The 17,897-nt window shown below is 53.9% G+C and overlaps 1 protein-coding gene across 1 annotated transcript in view; it reads right to left on the bottom strand.

Moving 5' to 3' along the window:
- ASTN2 (astrotactin 2) overlaps window positions 1-17,897 on the bottom strand; it is a 351,063-nt gene that overhangs the window by 154,889 nt on the left and 178,277 nt on the right. Inside the window, exon 11 of the mRNA XM_088527956.1 lies at window positions 9,603-9,753. Coding sequence (XP_088384082.1) covers window positions 9,603-9,753 — 151 coding nt within the window. The remainder of the gene's footprint in view (window positions 1-9,602; window positions 9,754-17,897) is intronic.

Raw genomic sequence — 17,897 nt, 5'->3', positions numbered from 1 at the left:
TGTTTGAGGGAGCCCTGGACCACCACGTGCAAGTGATGAAAAGGCCTTTTGTCACGTCCCAGAAAGACAGGGCCACGGCCTGGCATGAGTTTGCTTTTCCCCATAGCAGAAGCGCGGCTGCTGCTTCAGCACAGCCCAGGCGATGTCTTGCGCTCCGTGCTCTGGCCACTCGGCCCTCAGCGCAGCTGCAGGAGCTCAGGCAGCCCTCAAACCTCAGCATCCTCCGTGCAGCTCTGGAGCAGGACAGGACACAGCGAGAAGGGAAAGCAGACAGGCAGCAGGCTTTTCCAGCCAGAGCAGCGAGGAACAGGATGCGATGGCCCTGGATGCTTCCACCTTCGTGCAGCAGGAAAGGCAGAGACCAAAGGGTGGTGGCAGGCAGCGCTGGAGCCAGCAGCCCTCCCTAGGCCCGAAGCAGCAGCTGGTGAGGGAGGAGGAAGCTCTCTAGACGCGTGCGCAGAGTAAACAAGGACGAAGGGCTGCTAGGAACGACCTGTGCATTTCACTGCCGAGCAGGATAATTGCGTTTATAAATCCACATATATAAATAATACTGCATCTACTGCAGTCTCCTTCTGCTCTGCGGGCACCACTGCTAAGAGATGTGAAAATTGGCAGAAATGTATCTCCCAGGAGGACTCCGAGTTGAGCACAAACAGCTCTGCACATGCCCTGGCACCACATCCACTTCTCAGCTCCGGGGCAGCGAGGTGCACGGGCAGCACTTTGCCAAGGTGTGTTGGAGAGCTCTGTGCTTCCAAGTCTGCCCCACTTAGCAGGGCTCTGCACAAGGTCCTCCCGGAGTTCACAGGAGATCTTCCAAGGAAGCCAAGGGATTTTAAGTGAGCAGGAGCCAAAGACTCACAGTTGGAGCTGAGCCAAGGCCTTTCGAGCTGTCACCAGTGACCATCATCCTGGACACGTATCCCGAGTCCAACATCTTCCACAGCCCATAGAGCAAGATGATGGCTCTTGTCCTAGGACTGGGTCAGCGGGTCAAAGACCCTCCCTATCTTATCCTCACTCTGACCGAGGAGACCCCATGGGATACAGATCAGCAGTTTGGCTTTTAATCACCAGGATGCACACTTTGTTTCCACTTATAATTATGCATTCTAATACGTGTTAATTATGGAATGCAAATAGCTCAGCATTAAATTTGCAAGAGAAAGCACCCCCTGCTCTCCTCCCCGCACACGGCCGGCTCCAGGGAGTCGTCTCTCCGGCCAGCTGCTGAGCTGCAGGACAAGGTCTCCCGGGACAGGAAGGTTTCAGAGCCCGCACGGAGCAGGGACGGGCGCCCGCCCGGCAACGCGCTCCTCTTCGGGGAGGAGATGACAGGGACGGTGACCCAGGGGAAGCAGCCAGCTCTGCAATTAGTGACAGCCAGCAAAACAAACAGGCGCATGGCAGCGGAGGCAGGAATAAATTCCATCCCCTTGGGCTGCAAGTTCTGCCTGCGCTTCCCAGCAGTATCCGCGTCACTCAAAGATGGGATGGAGCGAGCGGATGGAGCGACTACTGGGTGCAATTAGGTTTCGCTGAAGACAAGGATCTCCCTGCCCTGCTGCTGGGGGTTTGCAACCAGGATGTCCCATAAACAGGTCAGAACCGAGGGACACCTAAAGCCCCTTTGGGGGCTACAGGGTTCTTGCCCACAGACACAGCACACCTGCAATTACCTAGAGAGAAAAGAAAAAAGGCACATGCTAATCCTGACGCTATGGGCTGCACTGAAGGGTTGGGCCAGACTCTCAGATGGACTTAAAAAAACAGCATTTGCTCAGTATTTTCTGGGCTTTTATAGAGAACCATATCTGTTATTGCTGACATTGATTCGTCTGGCTCAGGCAGCAGAGAACCAATAATTACTGTGAGTTTTAATCAATCCCACATCAATTCAGCCGCAGTTCAATTTGTGATCTACCTTGGCAGTGACACAGGATGGGGGTGTGTGTCTGAAAATGATTAGAAAATCAATAGGTAACTCGGCCAATAATTCTGTCTGGGCAATCACGGGTGACACATTCCTCTCCGATCCATCCACAGCGGCTGCTTCGTGCATGGTGAGAACCAGCAGGATACGGCACCACCGCAGCAGCAGCCAACTAACCCTGTGCACCATGCGGAGGGAAAATAAATAAATAAAGAGGTATTTATACATTTTGTCCAGAGTGGCAAAGAGATGCTACAACCACTAGCCAGCTTTTCCAGAGCAGCACACTGTGGTTTGCCATGATGAATGTGGCCCATGGACACTGACAGCCAAGGGAACTGGGCTGAAACTCTTGGAGCATCGTTCATTGAAGGATCTAGCTGGTAAGCAGCAAATGAATTCATATCCCAGGCTGGGAAGTGGTTTTGGGACTTAAGCAAGTGTGCTGAGAGGAAAGCAGAGGTAGGGAGAGACTAAAGGCTGCTGTTCTGCTCTGAAAAGCCATGGAGAGAATACCCCCAAACAAATAGAGTGCTACCATCTTGCAAACCTACTCGCAGGGTATTCTCTCTGCAAACTGTTCTCAGGAGCAGGAAGAAAGCTGACCTTCCTGCCCATCAGCACCGACACGGGGGATGCCGCAGGCTGCGCTTGGCGCACGGCTCCTGAGCAGCAACCGCGGCGCTGCTCCGTGCCCGGGCTCACGCTCGGCCTCGCGGGCGACGCAGGGCGCGCGGGAGCAGAGGGGTCTGCGTGTTTACCATGACGGTCAGCAAAAAGGACACTGAATACGCACAAGAAACAGATACACTGAATATGAAAATGCTATTTTTACTTGGTTTTCTGAGAACTGTCCTCCATCTCCCTCTAAATGATATCCAAGGTCACAGAAACCAGGAGAGGAACCCGGAGCCCTGCCATCCCCAGTCCCTGCCACTAGCCCCCAGAAGCCCGTGAGAAGCTTCCTCATCAAGACACGGGACTGTTGCTGGGTCCGAGCTGGCCGTGCCCGCAGCAGCCAGCGCTCCTGGTCCCACCAGAGCAGAGTGTCTCCAGCAAGACTCGCCACCCCAGCAAACCCAACCCCATGAAGCTCGTTTTGAAGATAAAGTTCAACTGAAAGCATTGCAAGAGGTTCTTCAAAAAAACAAGTGTCTGGCCCCATCACTGTTTGCATCAGTGACACAGGCCCCTTCTTCCCGTGGTGCTTACAAGGCTCATTAGCAACGAGGCGGGTGCCGGGGTCACTGGAGGCAGCAAGGAGCCAGCCTCATTACCAAGCCGCAGCCCCGGCGAGGGGAAACCAGCTCTGCCTTGCAGCTCCCCATCAGGGCTCTGCAGCTCCGCTTCTCCATCCTGTTATTAAATCTTTTTAAAAAAGATTTTTAATAGTGTTTCTGCAGAGAGTAAACTGCCCTTTATTCTTCTGCTGTTTTCTCAACATCAGCAGCCTTTTTGCCTGGGATCAGAGGCCAGATTTCCCCTCATGCCGGAGCTGAGGCTGAGCCATGGGATGAGCCTGGGGGCTCCCGGCTCCTCCAGGTGGCCAGGAGGGAGCTGTCACTCATGTCTGTGTCCCCAGTGCCACCCCAAGCACCATGGGGTGACCGCAGTCATGTTCCTGAGCGAGGCTACTGCTGCCACGTGGCCACCAAGCCAACAGGTGACCCTGCTGGACGTGCACGGGCAGCAGCGATGGTACCAAACCACTGCAATGCATCAGCACTTGCTTCTCTGAAGCCAGAATCAAGGCGGCTTGAGGAGATGCTGTGGCTAAACCCTGTCCTGCAAGAAGGACTGAGCTCTGGAGGGTGCAAACAGCCAAGAGCAGCATCTGTGGGACACCATGAGGAGAAGAGGGCTGGTGCCAGTGAGACCCTCAGGGAAACCCCATCTAGAAATCCAACTCTGGAGCAACATGGGTTTATCATTTAAATTGGCTGTAAGCCCTCTATCCAGAGCAGGCAGAGACCTCCACTCCTCAGTGTCTCCATCTAGATAGTTATGCCTCCTGCTTATAAACTTGGCCAGCTCCTTCCTAAGTTAAAGGCAGGAGCCACGTGCTTCCATCCAACACCATTTTGCAGCACGAACAGCAGAAGCGAAGTCCAAAGCTGGGACTCCCCGTGCAGCCTCCCCTTGGGCTGCTGTCCCAGCCCGGCACGAGCTGCCACCCCTCGGGGACGCGCGCGCCAGCCCCGCTGCTGCCACCCCAACAGCCCCGCAGGAACCCGCCACCCCTCGCACATGGTCACCCTGTCCTGCTCCTTCTGCTCTGCATCATCCCTGCCAAGGCAGGAACGTATCATTTGGCAACTCAGGCAACAGCTGCTTTTGCACCGGCAGCTCGGAATTTGTTTTTCTCCCTCAAACCCCATTTTCACAGCACAGGTAGGTACCTGGGTGAAAAGATAAAACAAGCCACAGTCTCTTTGGGACAGGAGCTTTTTGCTAGGGTTCTGTGCAGCGCCTAACTGTTCTCTACACCAGAGGTTTCTAATTTCAATCATAATGTGCATAAATAGTAATCTTCTGCTTCAAGGAGCCACTAAACTTTAAAGGGATTAGAGAAGAACGGCTTCCTCCCCACCTCCCTCCTCATGGGCATGTCTCCGTGATTAGCTGGGTGCTTCGCAAGGCAGGGATGGATGAGTTTTGTTTTTCAATACACAATTGTCTGCCAGAGAATGCAGGTTTGATGAAGCTTAAGTGCTTCATGGGATTCCATCAGCTACATCTAAAATTCATTGGGAAACTATGAAAGCATTTAATTTTGACAGCTTGAAATGCTTTGGTTTCCACTGCTTCATTTTGTTTTTGGTGTAGCATAACCTAACTGGGATATCCTAATACATAACATGAAACTCTAGATTATAATATTGGGATTAAACATTTCACCCTGCATAATAAGGTAGGATGTTTTGAACCAACATATTTTGGTATTTGCCCTTGCAGAGGGGATTTCTGCTTGACCCTTTGGTCTGCACAGGGATGCCCAAATGTCCCATTTCCCCATGGAAAATTCTCCTTTTCACCTGCTTCCTTTTGATCTTCCCTCCCTGCTCTCCTTGGTCCCCAAGGAGTCCCCAGGTGACCTGTGTTGGAAGGAGAACAGAGGCACAGGCCCCCGGCCTTCTTCATTTCAAATCCCATTTCTCTACGGAACGGTTACAGTCCTAAATTAAGCCATTTCTCTGCAGCAGCTAAGGAATAGCCCATCGGTTTGATGTGCAAGAGCAGGATTAGCTCCAGTAAGGCTTACGCACCTGTGTGGACTGTGACGAATTTCTCATCCTTCCATATCTAAAAAGACTTGGCCGGACCCAGCACAGGTGACAGCGCGGGTCACAACTCAACGGAGAGACCATCTCGTAGATGCTCTCCCTGCCACACGCGGGGCAGACGAGCTCTGCTACCCTGCGCGTTGAGCTGTGATCATGAAGAGCTGTTTACACTGCGCTTGCAGCCAAGCCATGTCCTCCTTGCTCCAGTCAGGAGGAAACTGTACCAGAAGAATCTGGGCAACACAGAGCTGGGAGTCAGGGTTAACCCCTGAGCACAACAGCGGGGCCCGGTCCCAGGGCGTCTGAGCTCGGGGGGAGCACTTGCCCCTTACGAACACGTCTCCCGAGGAGGGACAGGCCCAGGACATGCCGGGTGCCCTTGCCAACTTGCCCAGCTTCAGCCTCTGCACCGTGGGCCCCTGCCTGCAACGAGCACTTTGCTGATATCCGCCCGGGAAGCAGAGAACGGAGCCGGAGGAGGCGCGCTGATCTCTGCGGCCCGTCCCCGCGGCTTCGGCACTCGCGGCAAACCCACCGGGCCCCCTCATTCCCCCCGGCAGAGGCGGCTCGTGCCCAGCAGCGGAGGCCGATGCTGCCCCGATCCCGCAGCCTTGGCCGTGTCGCAGGTCACGGGTGCCCGGCACAGGCACAGGCCCCTCCAGCTCCTCCAGGAGGACTTGGTCACAGCCAGACCCCACAGTGACAGGCACGGGGGCTCAGGGCCGCTGCATCGCTCACCCCGTACCTGCTCCTGCCTCCCCGGCAGCAGCCCTAACAACCAGCTCTTGCCTTCTCAGGGCCTGCAGGAGCCACTAAGCACTTCCTAACCCCCCAGGGGAGAACTAGGCAGCCCCATAACTAGCCCACGGTCTAAAACCAAACTCACCTTCCTTGGGAAAAAAAAAAAAAAACAAAGGGCCTCTCTTACCTCTCCTTGGCCAGCAACCCTGCTTCCTTCAGGCGGGCTGAGGGGAACTGCTGCCAGGGAGCACTCGCACCCGCAAGGAACCCAAAGCCAAGAGGCAGCCGGGGAAGCCTGAGTTTAAGCCACTTCACAGGTGTTTCCTTCACTCCCCTAAATCCACTTCACAGCTTTTCATCTCAAATTGCAAATCATCAACACATGCTGGTGAAGGCCTTGGGCTCCTTCAGCACCTCTTCCCTCACGGATGAGCTGAAGGGATCAGCGACACAGTTCTGCACTGGCAATAATCTGACTTGTTCCTCCGGTGCAGCATCCCCTTTTTTGCCGTGATCCCTTATAGATGCTGTGACTCATGCATCCAACTCAAGGAATGCACACACAGGAGCTGCCAGATTTAGAGAAGCTCACTGAGATTTTGTTCTCTTTTAAAATGCCGGTCACTCTCCAAACACCAGAGCAATTCTTTGGCACACTAAGGAAAAGCAGCACTGAAACGGATGCACTTCTGTTGCTTGAATATTCTTACATGGAAATTTATGGCTCAAAGATGAGATCCCACTTGGTAATTCCAAGTAATGACCTTGGCAGAACTCCAGTTAATAGAACAGGACTCCAACTAACAATTCTTAGAATTAACCAAACAATAAAAAAGCCTCCGATAAGAAAAGAGCTGCGGAAATCTATTATGCACCGATGCCATCTACTGGGTGCAAACAAAAATAGCACAAAAGCCCCAGGAAGAGAAAAAGAGCCCTAAGGGGAGCGCGGGATGGAGGCAGAAGAGCTGTCCCCCCTGCACGAGGGACAGGAGCCGCGGGGACCCCATCCCGGCCTCTCCGCAAGGGCAGCCCTGGGCCCTCGTAAGAAGCCACAGTAACGGGATGACATTTCAGGGCCTGCGTTTCCTCCCCTTCCCCAGCAACCCGGAGGGTCTTGGGGTCCTCCAGCTTTGGATTTCAACCAAGCAAAGCTACATGCTTGTAAGCCCGAGGGGATTGCCCTAAGAGGGACTCAGACAATGTCTGTAAGCATTGCCCTCGACATTTTAAACAAGTCCTTTTAAGGCCAGACAATTAGGTAATGGCAGAGAGCACGTTGCTAAAAAGCCTCAACATAAATGCAGCCTCAATCCTTGCAGAATTACTGGAAGCTGTATTAGGGGCACTAAGGAACTGGTAACTGATGATGATTATACATAAAAGGAATAAGAAATCTTGGAGATTTGTGCTGCTCCCTGGTAGAGCGGCGAGGCTCTGGCTCTGCTGTGTATTAATTGCTTACAAGCCTGCATGTATATTTTATGCTCAGTACCTGCCTAGAACATTTGTTGGATTTAGCCTTGATTGATGAACCACTGCTTATATACTTCTGTGGTTCTCAGCAAATTAATAAACTCTTGACTGGTTAAGATTAACAACATGTCATGATCTGAGAAACAGTGTCCTGAGTAAAGCTGAAATGAACCTTGTGCTAAAATTAGTACGTGAATGCTCCCTGAACTCTATAAAAAGGGGATAGCTTAATTAAATTACATCCCAATATTGCCTATAGCACTTACCAAATTGGCAAATTGAGTTCACGGCAGTTCAGCTTTAAAACATAACTGACATCCCTGCAAAATTGCAGGGAACGGGCCCCATCCCTCCCTGCATGGCAGAGACAGCTCTCACCCCAGCAGACTTCAACATAAGGGGCAGGATTAGGAAAAGCAAAATGGCCAAGTGCCCCTATCCAGGAGGACCCGAGGCAGACAGCTCAGCGAGGTCAGCAGCGATGCCGCTCAGTGCCAGGAACGGGGACAACCCACCGCTCGCATGGGAAGGTGGTGGCTGGCACTAACCGTCCACATTTCCATCCACTGTTTCCCAGGCCACAGCGATGGACTAGGGAACCCTGCAGTTCAGACGTACTCTTGGTCTGAGCTCCTCGGTCTCGTGGACGCAGCGATTCCCGGGGAGCTGCACCAGCACTTCCCAGCGGAGAGACACGGGAGGCTGCGGAGACACCGTGCGAACGGCGACCCCGGAGCTGCAGCTCTTGGCACTGCTGGCACTTCGGGGAGCAGGATGCGCCCCGCGGTGATCGCTCACCTGAGCCCTGTCCTTCCCTCCCCAGGCTTCATGCTGCCTGTGTTTTGTTCCCTTTAAATAAAGCCTCATTTAGCCATTATAGAAAAGGGGGGGAAGAGGGGTCTCATTTTCCCTGAGTGACACAGTTTTCAATTTCTGCTGCTCTGCGCGCCGCTGTGGCAAACGCTAGGCCTGTAATTTATTGACAATTTCTATCTTAATATATCCTGACTTTTAAAAAGAGGCGTCTCTTCCCAGCAGCACAGGGCAATCAGGGCCCCGATTGTTTCTGACAGTATCTGGGAGGCACATTAGCTTTCAGAGCAAAATGGCACTAAAAAAGAACAAAAAAAGAGAATTGTGGGGGGGAACACACACACACACAAACAACAAAGAAACAGCCCCTCCCTGGAAAAGGCCAGAATGAAAGAAAAGGAAAAGGAAAGCACAAAAGGGAGAAAGAGGAAGGGCTGGGGCGAGCAGCAGGACTGCTGCACGGCGCTGCCTGCAGCACGTCAGGTTGCCGCGCTAAGTGGCCTTAACAAGCAAGCGGAGAAGGGGATAATGAAAAAGCCACCCTGGAGACGGCGCCACTCCAGCCTGACCTTTCCAGGCTGCCGTGTATAAACATCTTCAATAAATAAAGAGACACTTAACTCCTGCCTCTGCAGAGCTGCAGGAGAGAAGGGGTGGTCGGGGATATGGCCACAGTGAGAAATGGAGCTTGGGAGGAGAATGGGGGTCGCCCTGGGGGGTCGGGATCACGGTGCACGTGTTTGCATGCAAAGCACAGGTCACAGAAACGGTGCTGGTAACACAACCCCTGCGGCGCAGAGGCCCTGCACATTATAACATATGTAGGTATAGAAATATGTCCTTACAGAAACGTGGGTGTGCAGGCGAGGAGCACGGCAGGACCGCCTGTGCCTCTGCCGGGGACAAGAGGCCTTCTGGAGGGTGAAAGCAAAACCTGGGAAGCAGGAGGTTGCCTGGCAGGACAGGAGCGTGCTTGGAAATGAACTGAACCACTGCGGGTTGCAGAGAGGGACCGTGCAGAAGAGGATGGGAAGTTCTTCACCGTGCGGCACCAGCGCTTGGAAGCACAAGGCAGCAGCAGAAACAAGCCTGTTCTCAGCCTGTGCTTCCCTGGGAAGCAGGAAAGCGGCTACTAGCATCATCCTCCGGTTGTCCCGTACACACCTAAGCCCGAGCGAACACGGCTGAGCAGTTGCTTGCTCGGTTACTGCTCCGTCCTTGACTGTCTTAGCGCAAACTTCCCACACGTGATGCTGCGCACTGCAGAGCGCAGGGAGGCGGCGAGTCCCCGGCCCGTGTGCCCAGCCACGGAGCCCCCAGCAGCAGCATCACCCTCCGCACAAAGCACCTACCACGCAGCCCGTGGAGTCCACCTTGCGGTCCGAAACACACTTGAAGTTGCGGGTGCAGCCGCCGTTGTTGCGGGAGCAGTCTCGGACGGGCCCAAAGGAGGAGAGCAAGTCATTGATGGTTTCAAAGTAGGTGGACAGCATCGCTTCTTCCCTTGGAGAGAAAAGGCACCGTTAGAGATAGGAAGGAAAGGGAGGCACAGGGCACGTGAAGGGCCGAAATTCTGCCCTAGAAGGGACTGTTTGGGCAACATCATGGCACTTTGGTTAGCCATAAACTTTGTTAAAAGGAGTTGCCCCAAAACATGAAGGCTTTCTGATTACGCTATACACTGCTGCATAACTGACATCTCTGATGGAAATCAACCAAGTCTCAGGGTTCAGGGATACTGACTTTCGACCATTTTCATGCAAACAAGCAACTGAAAAAGACTTGGACTTGTGGAGGAATTCAAAACTATACTAGATATCACAGAATACAAAAAGCTGGATTATGGATGTTTGCTTTTATTATGAATGTCTTAGAGATAAATAAACCTTTGGTGAGCACACGCAGCTTGTCCAGTGCCTGAGGTTGCCACTCAGGATGTAAAGCCACAAGAAACGTAGCTTCGTTTGCCAGAGTGTGGAAAGTGGAAGCTTAAATCTGTGCTCGACTCAAGGTGATGAAGGACCCTGGACCAGGGGGCACAAGGCAGGATCTGAACCCAGCTCTGCCCCCAGCTGCGTCCATGCCCTCTTGCAGCACAGCTGTGCAATACTGCACGCCTGCAGCCTCAGACAACTTTGCAGACTTTAGCGCACTTTGCACATTTTCCAACCTTTTCCTTAGGCAAATGAGAAGCACAAATGCCCTTGAGTTCAGTGGACATCATTTAAAGACTCAAGAAACTCCCAGCCCTGCCTCTCCGAGCTGCACACACAGCAGATTTGTCTGTGACACAGTTTTGAGGTGCTTTCTGGCTGCCTGATTCCCGCAAAGGGGACACAGATGCTTCTCGAGAGCTTTAAGCATTCGGAGGTAACTTTCATCTTCAGAGCACATTTTATATGTTAACTGATCACTGCAACCCACGCTGGACACCAGATCCCATCACCCTCTTAGAAGCAGCAACGGATGCACAAGTGATTTGCCCAAGGTCACAGAGCGAGTCAGCGACAGAGACAGACTTGACCTGCACCGCCTGTTTGTTAGATCTTTATGCACATGAAACTGGAAATAACCACTGCCCACGGGGACGATGCCATGAACGGCCTGTTCCTCTCCCTCCAGCATTTCCTCACAGCCGTGCCCAAAGAGCTGTGCAATGACTCGAGGCCCGTTGCTCTTCTCCATTTCTTCTTTTTTTGTTCTTTGAAGGCTCAGCAGCCCTGAGGACCACGGGGCGGCTCTCCAGGAGCGGCTCCACGACAGGCAGCAGCGAGGGACCCGGGCGCGCGCAGCCGCATGCGCTACCCCTCGTGCAGCGCTGCCAGCACCGAACGCTCAAAAAAGCATGAGTCAGCCATTAAAAAGAAATATAATGAGACTGGCACGAAACTGATGAGATTTTAAAAATCAATCAATCATTCTGAGGGTTTCTTTCTTTTTTTTTTTTAATTCGCCTTCTGCTTTCTGGGCCTTTAGGGCACACTGGAGCTTTTCTCTGCAAGCTTAGGGGCTAGAAACTGCCAAAAGGAGCAAATCCAGAGAAATAAGGCTCTGCATGGGTCTAGGTCTAAATTACAGATTTTCAGGCAACCCCAGGGCCAGATTTTCCAATGGCCAAAATACTGCAGGGCCAGCGGCAAGGGGGCACCTCAAGGTACCAGTTTGAGCCACGAGCTCCTGCCTATGCCACCCACTTCCACCCTGGTCACCGCTTCCCAACGAACTCTTGCCCCTGGGTGGTCGTGGGGCAGCTCTTCCCCTCTTCTCAGCCCATCTCCTAGACTTCCCTGTGTATTTGAAGTTGAATCTAGCTCTGTCCTTTCTTGGTTGTGTCTCAACACCTTCAGAGGCTTCTTCTATTAGCGCTCTGTTCCCACTAGAGTTTGCAGCTCCTCCGAAGCGAGGGAGTGAGAAAGACAGAATATATTAGATCAGGGCACATATTTCTGCTGGAGAGAAGGGGAAGGACATATTATTTACTCGCCCCAAAGTGCTGTTCATTAAAGTGCAGAGAATTGCTTAGAGGAACGTGACGACTCCACCGCTGCCGCCCCGCAACGTCCAGCCCCGTCTGCTGCCGCTCCCGGCGGAGCGGACGAGCCTGGAGAGTGGGAAGGAGGGGAAAAGCAGCGGGAGATGGGGACCTCGCTGGCAAACCTGTGCTAGGGACCGTGGACCACCGCGGGCAAAACACGGAGCAGCGCCGAGGCACCCGAGCGAGCCGTTGGGTGCGCTAGGATCAGGGTGCTGCGGAGTTACCATACGGGAACTGAACACGGAGCCACCCGGTGCCAGCGCTGCCCTTCGAGAGGAGACAGCACTGGCAACCTGGGGACACTTTAGGAGAGATAGGAGCATCTGAGCATCCCTGGTAGCCGTCAGCCAGAGGAAACCGCCCCCAACCCGCCCTCTCTGTTCAGCAACACGAGATTAGGATGGGCCTGATCCATGAATCACTTTCCCTGCAGTAATGAGCTGCCTTCAAAAGAACATCTATTTCCCTTGTTCTACATTTATCTGTAGTGAATTTCATCAAGTGACCCCTGGATCTGTTCTGACAAGGCGAGATGGAGGAGCCGGACTTCCCGGTCAGTGCCATGCCTGGAGCATCCCAGCAATCCGGAGGAAGTTCCCCGTGGCCTCGGCTGGAGCCGGCCGCCCCAGCCCGCGCTCTGCGCCACCCCAGCGATCCAGTTGCACCCAGTTCTTCCATGTTTTCCTTGGTTTTCCGCCCCAGCCCGTGGTCTGTATCGCCCCCGACAAGGAGCCCAGCGTGATCGTGCACGCCAGGGGATCCCCGCTATTCCCCACCCGCCCCAGGGATGGAGGCAGGAAGCGGCTGGGAGAGCTTGTTGAAAAGGGCAGTTTGGAGCAAGGGACCTAATTTCTGGTGCTCGATTCGCCCACAATCTCATACACAGAGCAGGACACGCACACCCAGCCCCTGCCGTTTCCTACCGCCTGCAATTGCCTCTGTTCACTTGCAAATATTTTTCTCTTCCACCTCCCCACCATTCTCCATCCTCCCCTCCGCCTTTGTTCCAGGCCTTCATTAATGAAGTAGATTCAGTGACAGATATTGCTGGGGGTTATTTATTCATGAAATACCAACACCATGCAATTCTCAAAGCCTCCCAAGCACTCGGCTCAGAATAAGCTCCTCAGCTTCGCCAGGGCTCTTCTCCTCCGCTCATCCTGGAAGGGGATTAAGGGGTGTTATTCAGCTCAGCTGCCCGGTTTTATTGCCTGCTAATGGTTTGAGACTTCAGGGTCCTACAAAGCTAAGTGTCACTGAGAAAAACACGGAAGAAGTGGATGCAGGATTGGACAGAGCTAGGGGCTCTCTGGGGTGAGTCTGGGAGGGGATCAAGCTGGAGACCTGGGGTTGGTGGGTTCTTAGAGACACATCCTGCTAGCAGTGGATGACAGGGTGCAGTGTCATCTGCAAAGCAATGACCGGAGGGAGCGGGGACGCCAGCCGCCCCCTCGCCTCTCCCGCGGCTCAGCCTGCCCTGGCCGTGCCCAGCGAGGGCGTCTCGGGCCCGTTGCTCAGTCCTAGCCCGTGAGGGGAGGCTCATGCACCCGCTGAGCAACCAGCACCCGCCCGCGCCGCCTGCGCAGCCGCAGGACCAGGGACGCTCCAGGGCCCCGCGTGGCGCCGCCGTCCCGCACCGCTCCACACTCACCCAGGGCCCCGTGTGGCGCCGCCGTCCCGCACCGCTCCGCTCCCTTGGCCAGGCCTGGGCCATGTGTGGTGCCACCATCCTGCACCGCTCCGCTCCCTCGGCCGGGCCTGGGCCGTGTGTGGTGCCGCCATCCTGCACCGCTCCACACTCACCCAGGGCCCCACGTGGCGCCGCCATCCCGTACCGCCCCGCTCCCTCGGCCGGGCCTGGGCCCCGCATGGCGCCGCCGTCCCGCACCGCCCCGCTCCCTTGGCCAGGCCTGGGCCCCGCATGGCGCCGCTGTCCCGCACCGCTCCGCTCCCTCGGCCGGGCCTGGGCCGCATGCGCCTCTCCCCACTCAGAGGGCACTGCACAGTTCCTGCCAGCACGTTTCCACCGGGAGGTGGAAATTCACAACCACATTCCACATTTTTGAGTGCAATAGCTGAAAGAGCCGGATCCTGGCCTTGCCCAGGGGCCTCTGAATGGACACCTGGGCCACCAGCACCTGGAGCCACTGGCCATTCAGCGTCGCTTTATTCCTCTGCAGCAAACACGCTCCCTCTCCCGGCATCACCTATGCTCTCACCTATTGCACTTCTTCCTTTTCTCTTTCCCCTCACGTCTTTCTACCTGCTGCCAACCCCGTTTTCCTCTAATGCGGCCAGCACTGAACTCATGAGCGAGGGCGCTGAACTCCTCATCGAGTTCTGGAGAAAACCACTCCGAGGTATTAATGGGATTGGGAGAAGCCAGAGCTCTAACAGCCGCCTCGCTTTGCTCTGTGCTGCCTTTTGCTTTGCCTGCCCTCCCGCAGGCTGCAAAGTTCTTCATCAGCGCGAATTGCAAACGCTCAGCCCCAGTTATCCCGGTAAAACTCCCGTTACGCCTGCACAGGGACACGCAGGCCCGTTCCCAAGGATGCCAACCTGCTCCGCACCCAGGATGGGGAACGAGGGCATCTCCATCACTCGTTTCACCCCAGTGCTCGGTGACAGGTCTCCTGCTTATGGCGGCCCCACACTCCAGCTCTGCACGCATGGGGTGTCACCTGCTTCTTACCCAGGATGGGAGAACTAAGAGATAAGGATTAAAGGTGGTCGGTACTCCTGGGCATCCAACGGGAGGTGCTTTCCAAGTTCTCCTTGGTGCTTTTAGCGCTTCACATGCTCATGGCACAAGTCCAGTTGAGTTTAAAAAGCTAAAACCCCCCAATTATGATGAATGTGCACTAAATGGTCACCTGAGAAAAGTGATCTCCAATTTAAAAGCAATGGAATATATTTTCTCGGGGATTTAAATCTTATTTTTTTTCCCCTTGCCAGCAACAAGAGCCCATTCTTTCCACAGCCTCTCCTCTCTCCACCGCGCTGTTTACAGCGCCTGCAACAAATGAAGCAATCATCTCCGCGGTACAAAGACGCGATTTATCGCCAGCGCGAGCACATCTGCACGCTGAGGAAAGCCAGGGCCCGCGGAAAAGCAGCCCCGGATTCAGCTTCTCGGGAAGCACCATCCCGTGGGCAGAGCGTCTCACGGGCAAACCTCGGCACGCTGCAGTTCCCGTCCTGGACTGCTTCTCCTGACAGTACATGTGAAGAAGCACATGCATGGACTGCGTTTGTCATTTTTTATAGAAAAAATGAGTTTATGCAATGTGCCCGCTACATTTGCAGGCAGTTCTCAGCCATACTAGTGGGGGCCATGGGTATAAAAGACATTGGGCACTGAGGCTGCAGTCCTAACCTGGGAGGAATCGTCCCCACTTTGGTGACGCTGCGGACTTCATTTCACTGACACTGTGCTCCCTGTGAGCTGCTTACTAGAAACTTTCCCGATATTCTCACTGTAATACCTACTATCATAAACACCTGCAAAAAAAGCTCTCCCAAAACCCTGAGGTTTAAAGTGTGAAAAAAACCCAAAACAAAATAATGAGAAGCCTTCAATAATTTCCTCGGGATTCAATAACACAGCCGCTACATGAGTGCGTTTTGAAGCTTACCGTGGCAACCAGAAGGACCAGAAATTTAATTAAAGCAAAACAAAACAGACCAAACGCGGTGGAATAAAAGCCGGCTCGCGAAGCCAACGCTGCCGCACGCGGCTCCCCGGGGACGCCGGGGTCTGCGGAGGAAGGCGCCGGTGCCGGCTGCACGCCAGGACCCCCCTCTCGCCACGTGTGACAGAAACGAGCTCTGTATTTTTGCCCTTTTTTTTTTTTTTTTTACTCTTTGCAATTTTTCAAATCTCATGATTGTTTCAAGCTTCAGCCTCTTGCCCCCCGAGCGAGCCAAACGCAAACAAAATGCCCCACATCCGCGGCGGCTCGGTCTCCTAGGCAACCCTGGCGAGAGGAGGATGAGGCAAAAGGCTCACGAGCCGCAACGAGCCGACCCAGCGGGCGCCGCCGCGCGCCCAGCGTCACCGGGGCTGATTCCTATAGGAAGGGACGGGATTTTCCCTGCTCTGGGAGTGTCCTGTGCTGACAAAATTATTTCTCCTTCTTCCACATTACTTCGGAGCTCCAGGTTGCTGCTGATCTCCATCTGTCCTGGGGAAGTGGGCCAGGCAGGAGCTCAGAGGCCTCTCGGCACCACACACGTAGCCAAGGATAGAAATATCCATCTCACTTAACTTTGTTAAGTTCGGCTATTCAGGTTCTTATATTAGCTTAATGACAAAGCAGCCAAAGCTGTCCGAGTCCAGCCCACAGGTCGTATCTTCCTTCCCCTTCGCCTCCTGTGCAGGTCTGCTCCAATTTTCACTTTGTTATGATGGGGTTCCTAAGGGCCAATAAGCCAAAAGCAGGTGCAAAACAGTTTCAAAACCTTAAGAAATTCAATGATGAACAATCAGCACATTTGGTCTGCTAGGAATAGAAACCTCAGGGTCACGAAGGGGGCACAGAAGAACCGGGCACAGCCACTTGGTCACTCCAACCAACAGCAATTCCAGCCAAACCCTTCGGGCAAGGGTTCTAGGCAGCTTCCAAAACTAAAAATTTAAATAATATTAGCAGAAAAGCGCGTGCTTGTTCAACAAGTAATTGGTAGCATTAACATGTATTAATTGATAGTAATTGAACACTAATTAACTCACGGACTAATGTGTTTATCTAGCAAAATGTATCACACTAATGGTGTGGGGGTTATCAGCAGAGCCAAGCATAATTAAAAACACACAAATGAAAACCATCAAGTGATTTCTCTTTGCTAATTAATATTTTTGCACGTTCAATTCGACGAGCAATCCCTCCCATTCGCTCTCTCCAAACCCTCCTCCCAGTATCCATCCGGGGCGGTCACCCGCCACAGCACACATGGAGAAAAAGTAAAGGAAATAACAAAGGTTATAAAGCCGTATGCCGAAAACTTTTAAAAATGGGAGAAGCAGGGTTACCTAGGCAACCTGAGTGCAGCCGTGGTAATTAGGTATTTGATGAAGCTCTTGCAAGAGCACCTATGGGGGGTCGGGAAGAGCTCTCCCCGCTGCACCCCGGGGGCCGCTGCTCTGCTGCGGGCGGGCGCCTCAAGGGGCCTGGAATAGCAGCTTGGTGTTTCGGCGTCCTGAGCACCTACCAGCACCTGCAGGCTGCTCGGGGCCCTGCACACAACTCAGTTTGCAGCTTCTCAGGAGCTCGTCGGCTCTTCGTTGGAGGCCGCGCGGCGCCTCCTTCCCCGCGCTGCTCTGCGGCACCAGCGCTCCCTTCCTCCGGGCCGCTTGTTCCTCGCTCCGCGCTAGCGAACAGGAGCATCTCCCAAGCTGGAGCAGCATCCCCTCGCCATCGCCCTGCCGGCAGCCCCCATTTTGCAGAGGGGAAGCTCAGGCTTTGGGACAGTAATGTAAAAAACACCCAAAACGCCACGCATGCCCCCTTCGAGGCTGGATTCTTCACTGGGGTTACCATTAAAGGACACTTTCTCTTTTCCAAGCACAGCTCCTTCTGACTTCAGCGGAAGCTCTTGCTGCTCCTCGTTAACGCAGAGCATTCCCAGAGCCGGCTGATCTGCTGTGCTGCCCATCCAGCCCCGTCCTTCCACCCTCAGCACCCGGTGCCTTTGCGCTGCGTCGCTGCCGAACCACTGCCCGCGCTCGCTGCCAACACCAACAGCACCGCGGCGGCTCTCGCTTCTTAAGAGAGCATTTAAGCTACATGAGTTAGGGTGGTTCTTACTTGTAAAAGAGAGATCCTTGCAAAACGTCTGCCTCAATCCTCTACAGGAGTTTGGCCTGGAGGGAGAAAAGGAAATCTTGGGAAAATGAGCGAGCAAGCAGGAGCCCACACCAAGGCAATAGAAGGCCTGGGACATCCCGCCCGATGCCAATGAAGGCTGAAAACATCGGGAGATGGGTCAGGATCCTGTCAGCAGGCAGTGAGAGCAGCTCAAAGTGAGACAGAGCAAACAGGGTATCTGTTGCCCCTTGGATGGAAAAAAAAAAATCATTAAACTTGATGCAGGGTGATGAACTCTCCACATC

The sequence above is a fragment of the Tinamus guttatus genome, unplaced genomic scaffold, assembly GCF_059628265.1.
Source record: "Tinamus guttatus ecotype Peru unplaced genomic scaffold, ASM5962826v1 Tinamus_guttatus_pri_ptg000297l, whole genome shotgun sequence".
In the NCBI taxonomy this organism is placed as follows: Eukaryota; Metazoa; Chordata; class Aves; order Tinamiformes; family Tinamidae; genus Tinamus; species Tinamus guttatus.
This window is presented reverse-complemented; position numbering and strand designations above follow the sequence as displayed.